General features: G+C 52.0%; 1 protein-coding gene across 1 annotated transcript in view; it reads right to left on the bottom strand.

Annotated features, from left to right (window-relative positions):
- Positions 1–15679, bottom strand: part of EFNA2 (ephrin A2) — a 166629-nt gene that overhangs the window by 20681 nt on the left and 130269 nt on the right. Inside the window, exon 2 of the mRNA XM_080989275.1 lies at positions 5221–5513. Coding sequence (XP_080845401.1) covers positions 5221–5513 — 293 coding nt within the window. The remainder of the gene's footprint in view (positions 1–5220; positions 5514–15679) is intronic.

The following is a 15679-nucleotide window of genomic DNA, read 5'->3' as shown; positions in this document are numbered from 1 at the left end:
CCAGTTCTGGGTAGGTCTCTCTCTTTAACCCCCTCCTCCAGCCCCTCTGCAGTGAACATCTCAAAAGCCAAAAAGCGACCCTTTTGTGGTCCCCCAAAAGTGTTGTTTAACCTTGACCTAGTACTGTTGCGCATAGCCAGGACGCTCATCTAGATTCCTGGAAGGTTAATAGAATTCCAATTTGCAAGCTGCAGAAGGAGGTAGTGTTCGTTCTTTCATGTCTGCTAAATACAGTGCCCTCAAAGAAACATAATTTGTAATGTTCCACATGACATGAATTCTAACCGCCTTTCGCCGTGATGAGTTTCACTATTTACTCCTGTGTAATCTTTCCCTAACGACATTAAAAAGAGAGAGTGTGAGGGACAGAGAGAGAGAGAGAGCGTGTCGTAGTAAATGTAGTTATTTTCCAAGTGACATTTTACACAGGGAGAAGGGGGGAGTGGGCCGCGTGCGACGAGAGAAAATGGTAATTTAATATAGATAAAAGGAGCAAATTAAGGAAGTTGAAAAACAGATGCTTTAGAGTAGGAGAGGAAGAAAATATTGAGAAAGATAAATTCTGCCTGTCCGCTTCCGGACCGAGGGAGAGAGAGAGGGCTCGCTATCGTGAAGTGCTTTGGGGTCGTGGATTTTAATTAATAATGTTATTATTATTTTAACATTTCTTTATTGATTGCAGCGAGGGGGGAAACGCGACCAACTTTCTGGTTCAAGAGATGGCTTGGGAGCGTGTGATGTTAAGTTTCCCCATTCCGCGGCGCTGACCTTGAAACTGACAGCGCAAAGGGGCCCGATCTCTTTCCTTGCCGGGGGCCCGGTTCCAGCCTTGCGGTTGCAAGACGGAGATCTGCATGGACCTCTCGAGGTGAGGGAAATCGCAACACATGCAAAGAGACACACCGCCTCTCCGGCTGCTATTGGCTTAGCTGCTCTGATGTCACAGAAGGCCTGTGTCACGCGAGAGCCCTGCCAAAGGGGAGGCCCAACTAGTCCAGCGTCGTGACCCAGCGGCCATTGAAAGCCTTGCCCAACCTGCTTTTAAAGCCGTCCAAGTGGGTGGCCATGCCTGCCTCTTGTGGCAGGGAGTTCCGCAGTTGAAATCTGAGCTGCGTGAAGAAGGACTTCCTTCTTTCTGCCTTGAATCTTCCAATGTTCGGCTTAGTTCCAATGTTCCAATAAACGGCCTCGGCCCAGTATACCTGAAGGAGCGTCTCCACCCCCATCGTTCTGCCCGGACGCTGAGGTCCAGTTCTGAGGGCCTTCTGGCGGTTCCCTCATTGCGAGAAGCAAAGCTACAGGGAACCAGGCAGAGGGCCTTCTCGGTGGTGGCACCCGCCCTGTGGAACGCCCTCCCATCAGATGTCAAAGAGATAAACAACTACCTGACATTCAGAAGACATCTTAAGGCAGCCCTGTTCAGGGAAGCTTTTAATGTGTGACATCTTAGTGTATTTTTGGTCTTTGTGGAAGCAGCCCAGAGTGGCTGGGGAAACCGCCCAGAGTGGCTGGGCAGGGTATAATAATAATAATAAAAATAAAATTTTTTATTTATATCCCGCCCTCCCCAGCCGAAGCCGGGCTCAGAGTGGTTAACATCAAATGTATAACACATTAACATAAAATCAGACAATCAATTAAAACACATCCTCAAATCAGATCAGGATCAGAATAATAAATTATAAATTATTATTATTATTATTATTATTATTGGGCACCCACGAGTTCTCGCGTTCTGCTTCTTCCATGCCAGGAATAATTTCATATCATTTCCCCTGGACCTTCACTCAGGGGCGTAGCAAGGGGGTGTGCGGTAGGTGCGGTCTGCCCCGGGTGTCCCCACTAAGGGGGTGACAAAATGGCGGGCAGCACTCACTGTGGGGCCTTCAGCACACCCAAGCTACGCATCTCGGGTGCCCACAGGCCCCATGCTGTCTGCCCGCTGCCTCCCCCCCAGCATAGCTGCCAACTATGGCTTCCTCCACCGCTGCCTTCCCTTGCCACTTCCCTGAAGTGAAAATCCCTTGATGGTTTTGGTTGCCCTCGTCTTCACCTCTCTTAACCGTTATTGGCTTAGCTGCTCTGATGTCACAGCAGGCTACCGGCAAGGGAAAATCACAACCCCTCAAGCCTTTATTGGCTTAGCTGACGCCACAGTAGGCCTGCGTTAAGCGCTGTTACATCCTCTCTGACTGTTACTAGCTTAGCAGCTGTGATGTCAAGCAGGCCTCTGTCGGGAGGGGAAAAAAAGATGGCTTCCTTGGCTCCTATTGGCTTAGCTGCTCTGATGTCACAGCAGTGCAAGCAGGAGAAACCACAGGCCCCCCAGCTCGCCCCGTTGCGGGGATTCGAACCGCCGACCTTCCGATCCACAATGTGCTGGGCCCGGGGGTTAACTCGAGCAACGCGGTCCAGGTCCGGTCCCGAATCCAAGGATTCCACAAGGAGTCAGTCCAACAGGGCCAAGGCAGGAAACCAGACTAGGTCAGGCACAGGGTTCCAGCAAGCAGCAATGTTGCTCCCGCAACCTGGGGCGGGGTCCGGCAGCCTTTTATCTTTGACGGGGTAACGGCCGGTCCTGATCCCCCAGTGACTCACCTCCCTGTTTCGCCCGAAGGCGAGCACTCCTCCTGCGAGTACTCAGGTCTCTCCTTCTCTCAGACCTGAGTCTCTGCAGCTCGGGAGACGTCGGTGGGTTACTAGACCCAGGGGCTGCCTCAGTTTCCTCTGACCCAACCGGTAGTGGAGCAGCTGTAAGTGATGGCCCAGCTGGAGGCAATGAGGTAATCCCTGCATCTGGAGCCAGGGCAGGATCAGGCCCCTGACTCGGCCCAGCTGGTGTTTGTTGCAGGGGAACCTGTGCAGACTGGGGCTCTTCAGAATCAGGCCCCAGACTCTGTTCAAATGCTGCCTGAGGCAGAGGATCTGGTGCGGACCGAGACTCCTCCGGTTCCGAGTCCGAGCCCGAGTGTGATGGCCTGGGATTCGGACTCTGAGGCTGAACCTGAGGAATCCCAGCCTGCACAGGAGTCCCCGCCTCCAGAACCAGCTGAGCCAGGGCTGGGGCTTGAGCCTGAAGGGTCCTCACCTGTGCTGGGTCCTCAGGTGAGTCTGCTCTGGCTCCTGAGGGGATGGAGGACCCATTGCCTGCAGGTGCTCCACTCTCAGCCCCGGCAGAGGAAGCTGAGGTTGCCTCTGGGTCCGGTAACCCTCCAGCCTCTCCTGAGCTGCAGAGGCTCAGGGCAGAGAGGCGGAGGGAACTAAGTTCCCGCAGGAGGGGTGCTCGCCTCCAGGCCAGGAGAGGCGAGTCACCTGAGGATTGGGGCCGCCCTAATGCCTCAGGGCAGATAAAAGCCAGCCAGCCCCAGTCCCAGGTTGCGGGAGCAACGTTGTTGGTAGCCTGTTCCTGCCGGCACCCTGGCCTGCCGGATCTCCTGACCTCGCCCGACTCCCTGCCTTGGACCCAGCTTCAGCTTTGACGGACGGCCTCAATACTGTACCCTAAATACTGTGGACTCAGACCACGCCTCACGGAAACCCATGGGACCAGCACACCGAGTCCCAGGCTCGGTGGTTTAGACCACAGTGCCAACCGTGTCCCAAACTCCCCAGGTACAGCGAGTCACCAGGAACCTTTTCACGGCCAGGTTTCTTGCCCTTGCCATTTTCAGGCAGGCTCAAAGCCAGGTTCCTCCCTCTCTCGCCACTGCTCCCTTTCCTTCTTCACCAAAAAAAGAAAAGAAAAGAAAATGAAGATAAATGAAGACTCTTAAATCAGGGGCTTTCTTAATGGGTGGTCCGGGAAGCTAATTTCGAACGTTTGATTATTTTTCCTCCCTGGTAGCCGAGCCGGGCCACAGGTCCCGGCGGGAGGGCTGAGTTCAAATCATTTACAAGCTGAAACATGGTCTGGGAACAGAATCATTTTTAGCGCCGCTGTCCCGCCACCCTTCCCTCCCCCAGCTGCCACGATGGGCGTGATTGCAAGGGGGGAAACGGATGAGTTGCAAAGGGCCTTTCTCTCTCTCTCTCTCTCATATGGGTTTATTTTCATTATTATCTGTGGAATGTGGCCCCGCCAGCTGGGTCTTTGGGTGTTCGGCACTCCCGAGCCGCCGCCGGAGGTTAAATAGAGTCACGCCAGCTAATTAAACCGGTCCCTGAGATTGCTTTGGTTTAGGATCGACGGTGCAATCAGGACGCTTAAATTGGCTACGTCGTCGCTTCCGATTTTGCCGTCTTTTCGAAACGCAGCTCGGAGGAAGAGCTCGGGGAATGTTAAGGAGAGAGGCCTGGTGGATCGGGCCCGTCCAGCGTGGGTGGCCAACAAGAGACCCCCAAGGGGAGCTCACAAGCATGTTCTGAGCCCCACAACAACTCTCTCCCCCTGTGGTTTGTAGCAAATGACATTCAGAAGCATTCACACCTGTCCATGGAGGCGCAGGTCAGTTCTGTGTCCAGGGCAGCTGTCTACTAGCTACATCTGGTACACAGGCTGAGACCCTCCTTGCCCACAGTCTGGTCAGAGTGGTGCATGCTCTGGTTATCTCCTGCTTGGACTACTACCATGCGCTTTATGTGGGGCTACCTTTGAAGGTGACCTGGAAACTACAACTAATCCAGAATGCGGCTGCCAGACTAGTGACTGGGAGCAGCCGCCAAGACCATATAACACCGGTCCTGAAAGACCTAGGTAAAGGGGCCCCTGACCATCAGGTCCAGTCGTGACCGACTCTGGGGTTGCGGCGCTCATCTTGCTTTACTGGCCGAGGGAGCTTCCGGGTCATGTGGCCAGCAGGCCTAAGCCGCTTCTGGCAAACCAGAGCAGCGCACGGAAACGCCGTTTACCTTCCCGCCGGAGCGGTACCTATTGATCTACTTGCACTTTGAGGTGCTTTCAAACTGCTAGGTTGGCAGGAGCAGGGACCGAGCAACGGGAGCTCACCCGGCGGGGATTCGAACCGCCGACCTTCTGATCAGCAAGTCCTAGGCTCTGTGGTTTAACCCACAGCGCCACCCGCGTCCCTTTTCCTGAAAGACCTACCGGTCCTGAAAGACCTCTCAGGGTGAGGGAAATCGCAACACACGCAAAGAGACACACAGCCTCTCCGGCTGCTATTGGCTTAGCTGCTCTGATGTCACAGAGGATCAGGCCAAAGGGGAGGCCCAACTAGTCTCAGTGGTTTAGCCCGCAGCACCACCCGTGTCCCCAGTACTTACATATGTAGTAATACTCATGCCCCGGTCGGAATTCAAAGCCCAGCGAAAACGGGGTGAAGAGCTGGAATTTCTCGGAGAACTTCAGCGGCCCGTTGGGCGAGTCGGGCCGGTTGCACTCCCAGCGCTTGAAGCCATTCTGGCGGTGGTCGCAGGAGTCGTGGCCCTCATAGTTGACCATGTAGAGGATGTATCGCTCCATGTGGTCCATGGGGAACGGGAGCTCGTAGTGAGGGCAGTAGATGTCCAGGTAGTCGTTGATGCTCACCTCCACGGTGTAGTCACCCTGGTGGAACCTGCAGGGGGAGGGAAAAGCAGAGGTTAAGGGACTCGGAACGTCACCAGGGTCATATAACCTGCATGAGTCCAATCAATGCATGAAAGGGTTAATGCCATAGAGTAAGCTGTCCTGCTGGATGTGGGTGGTGCTGTGGGTTAAACCACAGAGCCTAGGACTTGCCGATCAGAAGGTCGGCGGTTCGAATCCCCACGACGAGGTGAGCTCCCGTTGCTCGGTCCCTGCTCCTGCCCACCTAGCAGTTCAAAAGCACGTCAAAGTGCAAGTAGATCAATACTTCCGGCGGGAAGGCAAACGGCGTTTCCGTGCGCTGCTCTGGTTCACCAGAAGCGGCTTAGTCCTGCTGGCCACATGACCCGGAAGCTGTACGCCGGCGCCCTCGGCCAATAAAGCGAGATGAGCGCCGCAACCCCAGAGTCGGCCACGACTGGACCTAATGGTCAGGGGTCCCTTTACCTTTACCTTAAGCTGCCCTGCCAGGCTTAGCTTTGTGTCACTTCCCCTCCCCTTGGGAGGAAAGAGGCAATAAAGTCTTTTGTGGTCCTCAGTCTGCATCTGAATTTAGTACAGTGGTACCGGTGCCGGATTTATGTATAAGCTAAACAAGCTAGAACTTAGGGCCCCACTCTCTTGGGGGCCCCCAAAAAATTAAAGGGAAAAAACAACTGGATGTACATTTCCAAAACGTAAGATAAAAAACAAATGAAATAAAACCTACGTACAGCAACAGTGTTTTGTGTTGTGTAGGCTCCTAGGATGTAAGTCATGGGCCCCGCCTAATCGCCTGCTCCCTAAAATATCACTGGTTTGTTCCTTTCTATCTTAAAAAGCAGAGACATCACCTTGCCGACAAAGGTCCGTATAGTTAAAGCCATGGTTTTCCCAGTAGTGATGTATGGAAGTGAGAGCTGGACCATAAAGAAGGCTGATGGCCGAAGAATGGATGCTTTTGAATTCTGGTGCTGGAGGAGACTCTTGAGAGTCCCATGGACAGCAAGAAGATCAAACCTCTCCATTCGGAAGGAAATCAGCCCTGAGTGCTCACTGGAAGGACAGATCCTGAAGCTGAGGCTCCAAGACTTTGGCCACCTCCTGAGAAGAGAAGACTCCCTGGAAAAGACCCTGATGCTGGGAAAGATGGAGGGCACAAGGAGAAGGGGACAACGGAAGACGAGATGGTGGGACAGTGTTCTCGAAGCTGCCAGCATGAGTTTGACCAAACTGTGGGAGGCAGTGGAAGACAGGAGGGCCTGGCGTGCTCTGGTCCAGGGGGTCACGAAGAGGCGGACACGACGAAATGACTAAACAACAACAACAACAAATATATAGGGTGCCTACATTCTGCATGGACTGGTTGCAGGGCAACATGTGCAAATGGCTTGAGAGACCTATGAGGTCCATAAAATACCATGTAGCATACATTTAACACAGAAAACGGTGACCATTTGTTGTTGGCAAAGGGCAGCTGGAGATAAAAAGGGCCCCATTACCTTCAGTAGCTTAGGGGCTCCTCGAACCAAACCCCAGCCCTGAGTGGAACCTTGGTACTCGAACGGCTTTGCTCCCGAACGCCGCAAAACCAGAAGTAAGCATTCCAGTTTGCGAATGTTTTTCGGAAGCCGAAGTCCAGTGCTGCTGGGGACTGAACTTGGCACCTTCTGCACTCAAGGCAGCTGCCCTGTCACTGCGAACCACCTTGATGCGTGCAGTACAGCATTCAGAATTCGTTTAACGAAATATTTCTCAGTGTGCCATTTCCACTTAAAGGTAAAGGGACCCCTGACCGTTAGGTCCAGTCGTGGCCGACTCTGGGGTTGCGGCACTCATCTCGCTTTACTGGCCGAGGGAGCCGGCGTACAGCTTCTGGGTCATGTGGCCAGCAGGAGTAAGCCGCTTCTGGCGAACCAGAGCAGCGCACGGAAACGCCGTTTACCTTCCCGCCAGAGTGGTACCTATTGATCTACTTGCACTTTGACGTGCTTTCGAACTGCTAGGTTGGCAGGAGCAGGGACTGAGCAATGGGAGCTCACCCCGTCATTGCGGGGATTCGAACCGCCGACCTTCTGATTGGCAAGCCCTAGGCTCTGTGGTTTAACCCACAGCGCCACCCGCGTCCATTTCCACTTAAGAGCCGGGAAATCCATATTTGAAACGTCGTCGTGGCAGAGAAATTCACAGCTGCTGGTGCCCTGAGGCTCAAGCACCCCAGAGCCACCGGCCTTCTGGCAATTCCTACTGCCGACAGCCGGACAGCTCTGTCGATTAGAGCACGGTGAAGGCAACGCCAAGTCTGCAGGTTCAGCAGCTGCAAATTCTTGGGTTGGACTAGATGATCCTTGGAGGGCCCTTCCAGATCTAAGATTCCACACAATATCTATGAAACAGCTCTGCCTCTTGCGGAGAAGCCCTGAGTGCCCGAAACGTCCACGTGGTCGGCCTAATCTTACCTCTTCCCATTACCTTTTTACAAGATTAAACAGAGCACCTCTTAAAATTAATAAAGTGGCAACAGTAGGTGATTAGTAAAGTAGTGTGCGGGGGGAGAATCGTTTTCGGCGCCCCCTCAGGTGTTGTATTCACAGGCCAACTCCAGCTAGCGCTCTTTCTCTCTTATATATATATATGTATTTTGCATTTTTTGAGACAGATTATCTGGGAGATTAGGGGCTTAGTCAAAGCAGGGAAATCAGGCGATGGTATCTCAGATTCGAAAGGGGGAGCACCGGGCTCCTTAAGACACCATAACTAATTGCTTTCTGAGACTGCCGTTTCTCCCCCCCCCCTTCTTTGGCCAATCTTGTCTAATGCCCCCCCCCCAGCTTCTTCCCACCCACTGCGTCCTGAGGACTGTCGTCCCTGAAAAAGACGTTGCCTGGATGAACCCCATATTATCCTCCTTTGCACCCTCCAATAGACTCTGTTCCCATAGATCGAGGGGTGGGGGGTCTGTATCCCTAGGGGGGCCCCCAAGTATGGCGCTTGGCTTAATTTCAGGTGGGTGGGAAGGAGACGAGGGGGAATTAAGAGAGAAAGGGTGGCTGGAAGAGAGGAGGTGAAGCGGGGGGCGGAAAAGACAGAGAGGGGGGATGGCAAAAAGAGAAGGGTGAAGGGGGTGGCAGGAAAAAAGAGGAAGAAAGGAGGAGGCAGGGAGAGGATTTAAGGGGGGAAAGAAACAAAAAATAAGGTAAAAAAGCTAAAGGTAAAGGACCCCTGGATGCTTAAGTCCTGTCAAAGGCGACTATGGGGTTGCAGCGCTCATCTCGCTTTCAGGATGAGGGAGCCGGCGTTTGTCTGCAGACAGCTTTCCGGGTCATGTGGCCAGCAGGACTGAACCGCTTTTGGCGCACGACGGAAACCAGAGTGCACGGAAATGCCTTTACCTTCCCGCCACAGTGGTACCTATTTATCTACTTGCACCAGCGTGCTTTCAAACTGCTAGGTTGGCAGGAGCTGGGACAGAGCAATGGGAGCTCACTCCATCGCGGGGCTTTGAACCGGCGACCTTCTGATCAGCAAGCCCAAGAGGCTCAGTAGTTTAGGCCATAGCGTCACCCACACAAAAAATAAGGTGGACTTTGAGGTCTAGCCCAAACCACCTTGGCCCACAAATGGAAAGAAGATAAAGTCCTGACCAGAGACAAGAGGCTGATGAAGATGATGGATTATCCTGAAATGGCCAAAATGACCGGGAAGATCAGAAACCAGGAAGAGAGGGATTTTAATAAGGAACAGGGAAAATTCGCAATGTACTTAAGAGAACACTGTGGACAACTAAAAACTTTGGCAGGGTTTGAGAAGCACATGCAATGTATTAAAAATGAAGGTAAAAAATGGATTATTTGAGAAAAATAGAGAAAATATGTGAAGCAGTTGAAAAAGATTGAAAATAGAAGCCACAGAAGGCTGGAGGGGAGTCTAAGGATTCAGGGAAACCTAAATGCAGATGGTGGTGTTTAATGTTTGGAATTTAAGTGTGTAGTGTAAAACTGAATAAAAAAGATTGTAAAAAAAAAAAAGACTATTTCTCCAACGTATAGGCCAAACTCTGACACCCTATCCCCGTGCCCCTCAGCGGCCCCAATTCATAGCCTTCCTGAGTATGATGAGACTGGCCTCTTGCTCACCTGTGTGAGGTATAGAGAGATGTCGGATGATGCATTTGTGTGAGAGAAAAACCTCTGGCTTTTAACTGCGCAGGAGAAACAATCACACCCGTTGCCATGTCCCCATTTGCCTCCAGCCCCCAGAAAGCTGCCCATTTGAGACTGTGGCCCTCGCCCAGAGAAAGGTGCCCCGCTCTCCAGGTAAAAGGTAAAGGCCCCTGGATGGCTCAGTCCATTCAACAGAACCATGGAAAGGTGTAGGGGAGTCTAAGGATTCAGAGACTCCTAAATGCTGATGGTGTGGGACGCGGGTGGCGCTGTGGGTTAAACCGCAGAGCCTAGGATTGCCGATCAGAAGGTCGGCGGTTCGAATCCCCGCGATGACGGGGTGAGCTCCCGTTGCTCGGTCCCTGCTCTTGCCTACCTAGCAGTTCGAAAGCACACCAGCACAAGTAGATAAATAGGTACCACTCCGGCGGGAAGGTAAACGGTGTTTCTGTGGTTCTCCAGAAGCGGCTTAGTCCTGCTGGCCACATGACCCGGAAGCTGTACGCTGGCTCCCTTGGCCAGTAAAGCGAGATGAGCGCCGCAACCCCAGAGTCGGCCATGACTGGACCTAATGGTCAGGGGTCCCTTTACCTTTAAATGCTGATGGTGATGTTTAATGTTTGAATTTGAACATGCAGTGTAAAACTCAATAAAAAAATATTATACATGAAAATGAAGAGGGGCTCACAGCCTTGGAAAAAAGGAATCCTCTGTGATTCCAAGGTTTGCATACCTTCCGCCTCTGAAAGTTTCTCATTCCTGTGTGCCAATGGAGAGGGGAAAGACTCTGTGCCCCCCAGGGGTTCTCTGACCCTCCACCCCCCCGCCTTCCAGCATCCAGAAGCGGAAACGCATTACCTTTCGCAATGCATACATACATCCAAACAGATCTATAACTCTCCATGAGGCGTTTCGTTGCCCAGCGGAAGACGTGACCACATCTCCATTTAAATGGAGACGGCCGCAGCCAGCAGCTTCCCACTGAGCCGAGAAGTGGCAATTGAGCATGGGAGGGCGGGGCCGCTTTCCCCCCAGATCTGTGGCCCACCTACAAGACGAGAGCGCACCGCTGGGTGCGTAATGCAAACCGCGGCGGGTGCAGGAGTGAGCAGGCGGGCGGGCAGAAGAGGCCGCGAGAGGAAAGGACGGCTCTTGGTTCTGCGAAGCCGGTGACTCTTGGGGGAGAATTCTGGTTTGGTTGGGAACCAAGGAAGAAGAAGAGGAAGAAGAGGAAGAGGAAGAGGAAGAGGAAGAGGAAGAGGAAGAAGAAGAAGAAGAAGAAGAAGAAGAAGAAGAAGAAGAAGAAGAAGAAGAATTTATTATTTATACCCCACCCATCTGGCTGGGTTTCCCCAGCCACTCTGGGCAGCTTCCAATGGAATACAGTGGTACCTTGGGTTACAGACACTTCAGGTTACAGATGCGTCAGGTTACAGACTCCACTAACCCAGAAATAGTACCTCGGGTTAAGAACTTTGCTTCAGGATGAGAACAGAAATCGCGTGGCGGCAGCGGGAGGCCACATTAGCTAAAGTGGTGCTTTGGGTTAAGAACAGTTTCAGGTTAAGTACGGACCTCTGGAAAGTATTAAGTACTTAACCCGAGGTACCACTGTATTAAAATACAATAGTCCGTCAAACATTAAAAGCTTCCCTAAACAGGGCTGCCTTCAGGTGTCTTCTAAAAGTCTGGCAGTTGTTTATCTCCTTGACATCTGGTGGGAGGGCGTTCCACAGGGCGGGTGCCACCACCGAGAAGGCCCTCTGCCTGGTTCCCTGTAACTTGGCTTCTCACAGGGAGGGAACTGCCAGAAGGCCCTCAGCGCTGGACCTCAGTGTCCGGGCAGAACAATGGAGGTGGAGATGCTCCTTCAAATATACTGGACCAATCCTCAGGTTGCCTTCCAACTCAACAATTCGATGATTCTGCAAACCAAGGAAGCTCGCTGGTTTCCCATTAGGGTGAGCATTATTATCCCAACCCACCCAAAATCCCAGCCTGCGTGTGAAGCAGGCTGAAGTTCCACCGGGAAAGCTGCCGAGCCCGGCCTCAAGCCCCGGAATCTGCATTATGAGTTGAGAGTGAGCCTTTCTGGTTTTCTCTAGCTATTCCCCCTCTCCTCTCTCTCTCCATCCTCTCCAGCTCAACACTCTCCCAGCTTCCACCTGCTAATGATATCATTACTCAAGGCTGCCGGAGAGCACTCTATGGCGTTTATCTCTCTCCGGGGGGAACGGGCCCGGCTAGGTCTCCTTCAACCACAAGCCTCGCCATTAGGGTCCCACTCATCAGGAGCTCTTGAAAGGTCTCCGAGCTCTGAGGGGCTTCGTCAGAGAGGACCGCCTCTCCGCTGCGGCAACCTACATTTCATAGCTTCCCTCTCTCTCTCTCTCTCTCTCTCTGTGTGTGTGTGTGTGTGTGTGTGACACAGGTCGGCACAGGCGAGCGTATGCCCAGGGCCCACACCCAGACCCACTAACAAGAGAGAGCCAGTGTGGTGTAGTGGTTAAGAGCGGTGGACTCGTAATCTGGTGAACTGGGTTCGCATCTCTGCTCCTCCACATGCAGCTGCTGGGTGACCTTGGGCCAGTCACACTTCTCTGAAGTCCCTCAGCCCCACTCACCTCACAGAGTGTTTGTTGTGGGGGAGGAAGGGAAAGGAGAATGTTAGCTGCTTTGCGACTCCTTTGGGTAGTGATAAAGCGGGATATCAAATCCAAACTCCTCCTCCTCTTCTTCTTCTTCTTCTTCTTCTTCTTCTTCTTCTTCTTCCTCTTCTTCTTCTTCTTCTTCTTCCAAGCCCCCCAGGACCACCCACTCCTCTTTGCAATTGCAAGCAAAGAACCTCAGAACAGCTGGATCAGGCCAGGGGCGAATCTGGACCAGTTTCCTGCTCTCGCAGCGGAGAGCAAGATGATCTAATGCAGCGGTTCTCAACCTGTGGGTCCCCAGATGTTGTTGTTGTTTAATCGTGTCCGCCTCTTCGTGACCCCCTGGACCAGAGCACGCCAGGCCCTCCTGTCTTCCACTGCCTCCCGCAGTTTGGTCAAACTCATGTTCGTAGCTTCGAGAACACTGTCCCACCATCTCGTCCTCTGTCGTCCCCTTCTCCTTGTGCCCTCCATCTTTCCCAGCATCAGGGTCTTTCCCAGGGAGTCTTCTCTTCTCAGGAGGTGGCCAAAGTTTTGGAGTCTCAGCTTCAGGATCTGTCCTTCCAGTGAGCACTTAGGGCTGATTTCCTTCCAAATGGAGAGGTTTGATCTTCTTGCAGTCCATGGGACTCTCAAGAGTCTCCTCCAGCACCATAACTACAACTCCCATCACCCCTGAGCTCTGGCCTTGCTAGCTGGGAATGATGGGAGTTGTAGTCCTACAACATCTGGGGACCCACAGGTTGAGAAAGGCTGCTCTAATGGGAAGGTGATGAGGAAGACCTGAGTGCGAGAGAAGCAATCCCCTCCTGTGGGTTCCAGCTGCTGGCATTCAGAAATGTCCGGAGCATGTGAAGAGGCTGTTGGATAAGGCCGGCAGCCCCTCTAGTCCCGCCTGCCTCCGATGAGGCCGGCATTTGCAACCCCAACATTCCCACGTCTTGGCGGGCAGGGTGGAAGAAACTCGTTGGGGCATCTTCCTTGCTCCTCTCCAGTCCCGAAGTCCTGGCCCTGCTCTCAAAGCTCCTGCACCGCTGAATCCCAAGACTTGGGGACGATGCTGTATCTGCTATGAGCCCAAATAAAAGACCCCTTTCTGAAAGGTACCTTTTATCATGTGTGGTGGTCATGGAAGGTAATAAAGGCTTTCTGGGAAATGATATACAGTGGCACCTTGGTTCTCAAACTTAATCCGTTCTGGAAGTCCGTTCCGAAACCAAGGCTCGCTTTCCCATACAAAGCAATGCAAAACGGATTAATCTGTTCCAGACTTTTAAAAACAACCCCTAAAACAGCAATTCAACATGAATTTTACTATCTAACGAGACCGTTTATCCATAAAATGAAAGCAATAACCAATGTGCTGTACTATAAAATAAATAAAGAAAGTATTGTAGATGATAAAAATTAAAACGAAATATTTTTCATATGTGCACTGATGATAATCATTGTCTGGATGGGGGGCTTTTATCCATTTCCACAGTCACACAATCCATCAATCAGTAGCTGAACCGGGTTCCACACAGTCACAAAAGCAAATGAACCGAAAAAGCCTCAAAAACAAAAAACGCAAAATAATTAGCAAAAATAAAAGCGGCAGACTTAATCCATTCCGGAAGTCTGTTTGACTTCTGAAATGTTCGGAAAGCAAGGTACAGTTTCTAATTGGTGCAGGAGCCCCGGAACAATAGCCGACAGCCGCATTGGACGCTCGGCTTCCGAAAAACGTTCGAAAACCGGAACACCCACTTCCGGGTTTTCGGCGTTTGGGAACCAAGGCAAGTTAACTCAGGAGAGTTAAATGGAACCTCCTCGTACAGAAGCAGTCTATCACAAATAGACACAAAAAGCCCTTCTTGGCTTCCTGGGGGCATCTGATGAGGGGCTCCGTGGAGAATTCGGAAGTAGGCCTAGGTGGGATCCTGGCCTGATCCGGGGGGACTCTTGGCATGCTCTGCTAAGGCGACGGGGCTCATCTGAAAGCTATTAAGCAAATGGGCGCAATTACTTTGATTAAATTAATTTATTTAATGAGAACGAAGCAAATCTGCATGATTTCACTTGCTTTGCATAATTTATTCCGCCACTTCTTCTCCTCCGCTTTCGCACAAGTTGTCTGGCTTTCTGCTAATCACGGGGAGACGGGAACAGCCTCTCCACCCTTCTCCCTTCCTCCGTTCTGCCTTTGGAAATGTCAAGCATCCGTCTCCAACCATGAGGACTAGCGGCTTAAAATTCCCTGGGCACCTGGCTTCCATCCTTGACGGGCCTTGACAGCTCTGCAAGGTCCCAGAAACACCGTCTCTCCCATCTAACAGTTCGCAATATGTTGGTTATGCTGATTTCAGGGCCGGTTCCACAGGTTTTAATTTCTTGGGATGGGGGGGGAGAGGTGCCCGTGAGCTCGTGGCACACCTGTGCGTGTGCCCCCAACCACCATACTCAGCCCCCCAGGGCCAATAGCTCTGCCCACCTCTGTTCTAGAAGAACCATCGATTGTTGGCACTGTTGTGACGGCGAGGCACATTTCACTACAAATTGTTGCTGCCACGGTATTCAGATACAATGGAACCTCGGTTTTTCGAGCGTCTCGGAAGCCAAACGTTTCGGTTTTCCAATGTTGAAAACCCAGAAGTACCGTATTTTCCCCTCTATAAGACGCACCAGAACACAAGACGCACCTAGTTTTTGGAGGAGGAAAACAAGAAAAAAAATATTCTGAATCTCAGAAGCCAGAACAGCAAGAGGGATCGCTGCGCAGCGAAAGCAGCAATCCCTCTTGCTGTTCTGGCTTCTGGGATAGCTGCGCAGCCTGCATTCGCTCCATAAGACGCACACACATTTCCCCTTACTTTTTAGGAGGGGAAAAGTGAGTCTTATAGAGCAAAAAATACGGTAACCGTTTTTGTTTTCGGATGTGCCTTGGAAGTCGAACGGCTTCCGCTGAGGTTTTTGTCTCCATTTAAATTGCAGACAGCGCCTTGCACCTCAGTTTTCGAACGTTTCGGAAGTCGAACGGTCTTCCGGAACAGATTACGTTCAAAAACCGAGGTTCTACTGTACTCTGTTTTACTTGAGTGATTCAAACACGGAGTTTCACAAGAAATGTGGCATATCAAAGAAGGGCGATGTCTGTCCCCAACCCAGGTGTGGTTGGGGGGTCCCAATTCCCAGCAGTGCCAACAGACAGCGTGGCCAATGGGGGCTGTAATCCACCTGGAGTCTTGTCTCCAGTTCTGGACACCTCATATTAAGAAGGGTATGGACAAGATGAAAAGTGTACAGAGGACAGCACCCAAGATGTTAAAAGTTCTGGAAACCAAGCCCTACAAGAAAGGTTGAAGGAGAAGTTTAGCCTGGAG

Source organism: Podarcis pityusensis, assembly GCF_964106645.2.
Source record: "Podarcis pityusensis genome assembly, chromosome: 18".
Taxonomy (NCBI): Eukaryota; Metazoa; Chordata; class Lepidosauria; order Squamata; family Lacertidae; genus Podarcis; species Podarcis pityusensis.
Note: the sequence above shows the minus strand (reverse complement) of the source record. Positions and strands in the feature narration are given on the sequence as shown.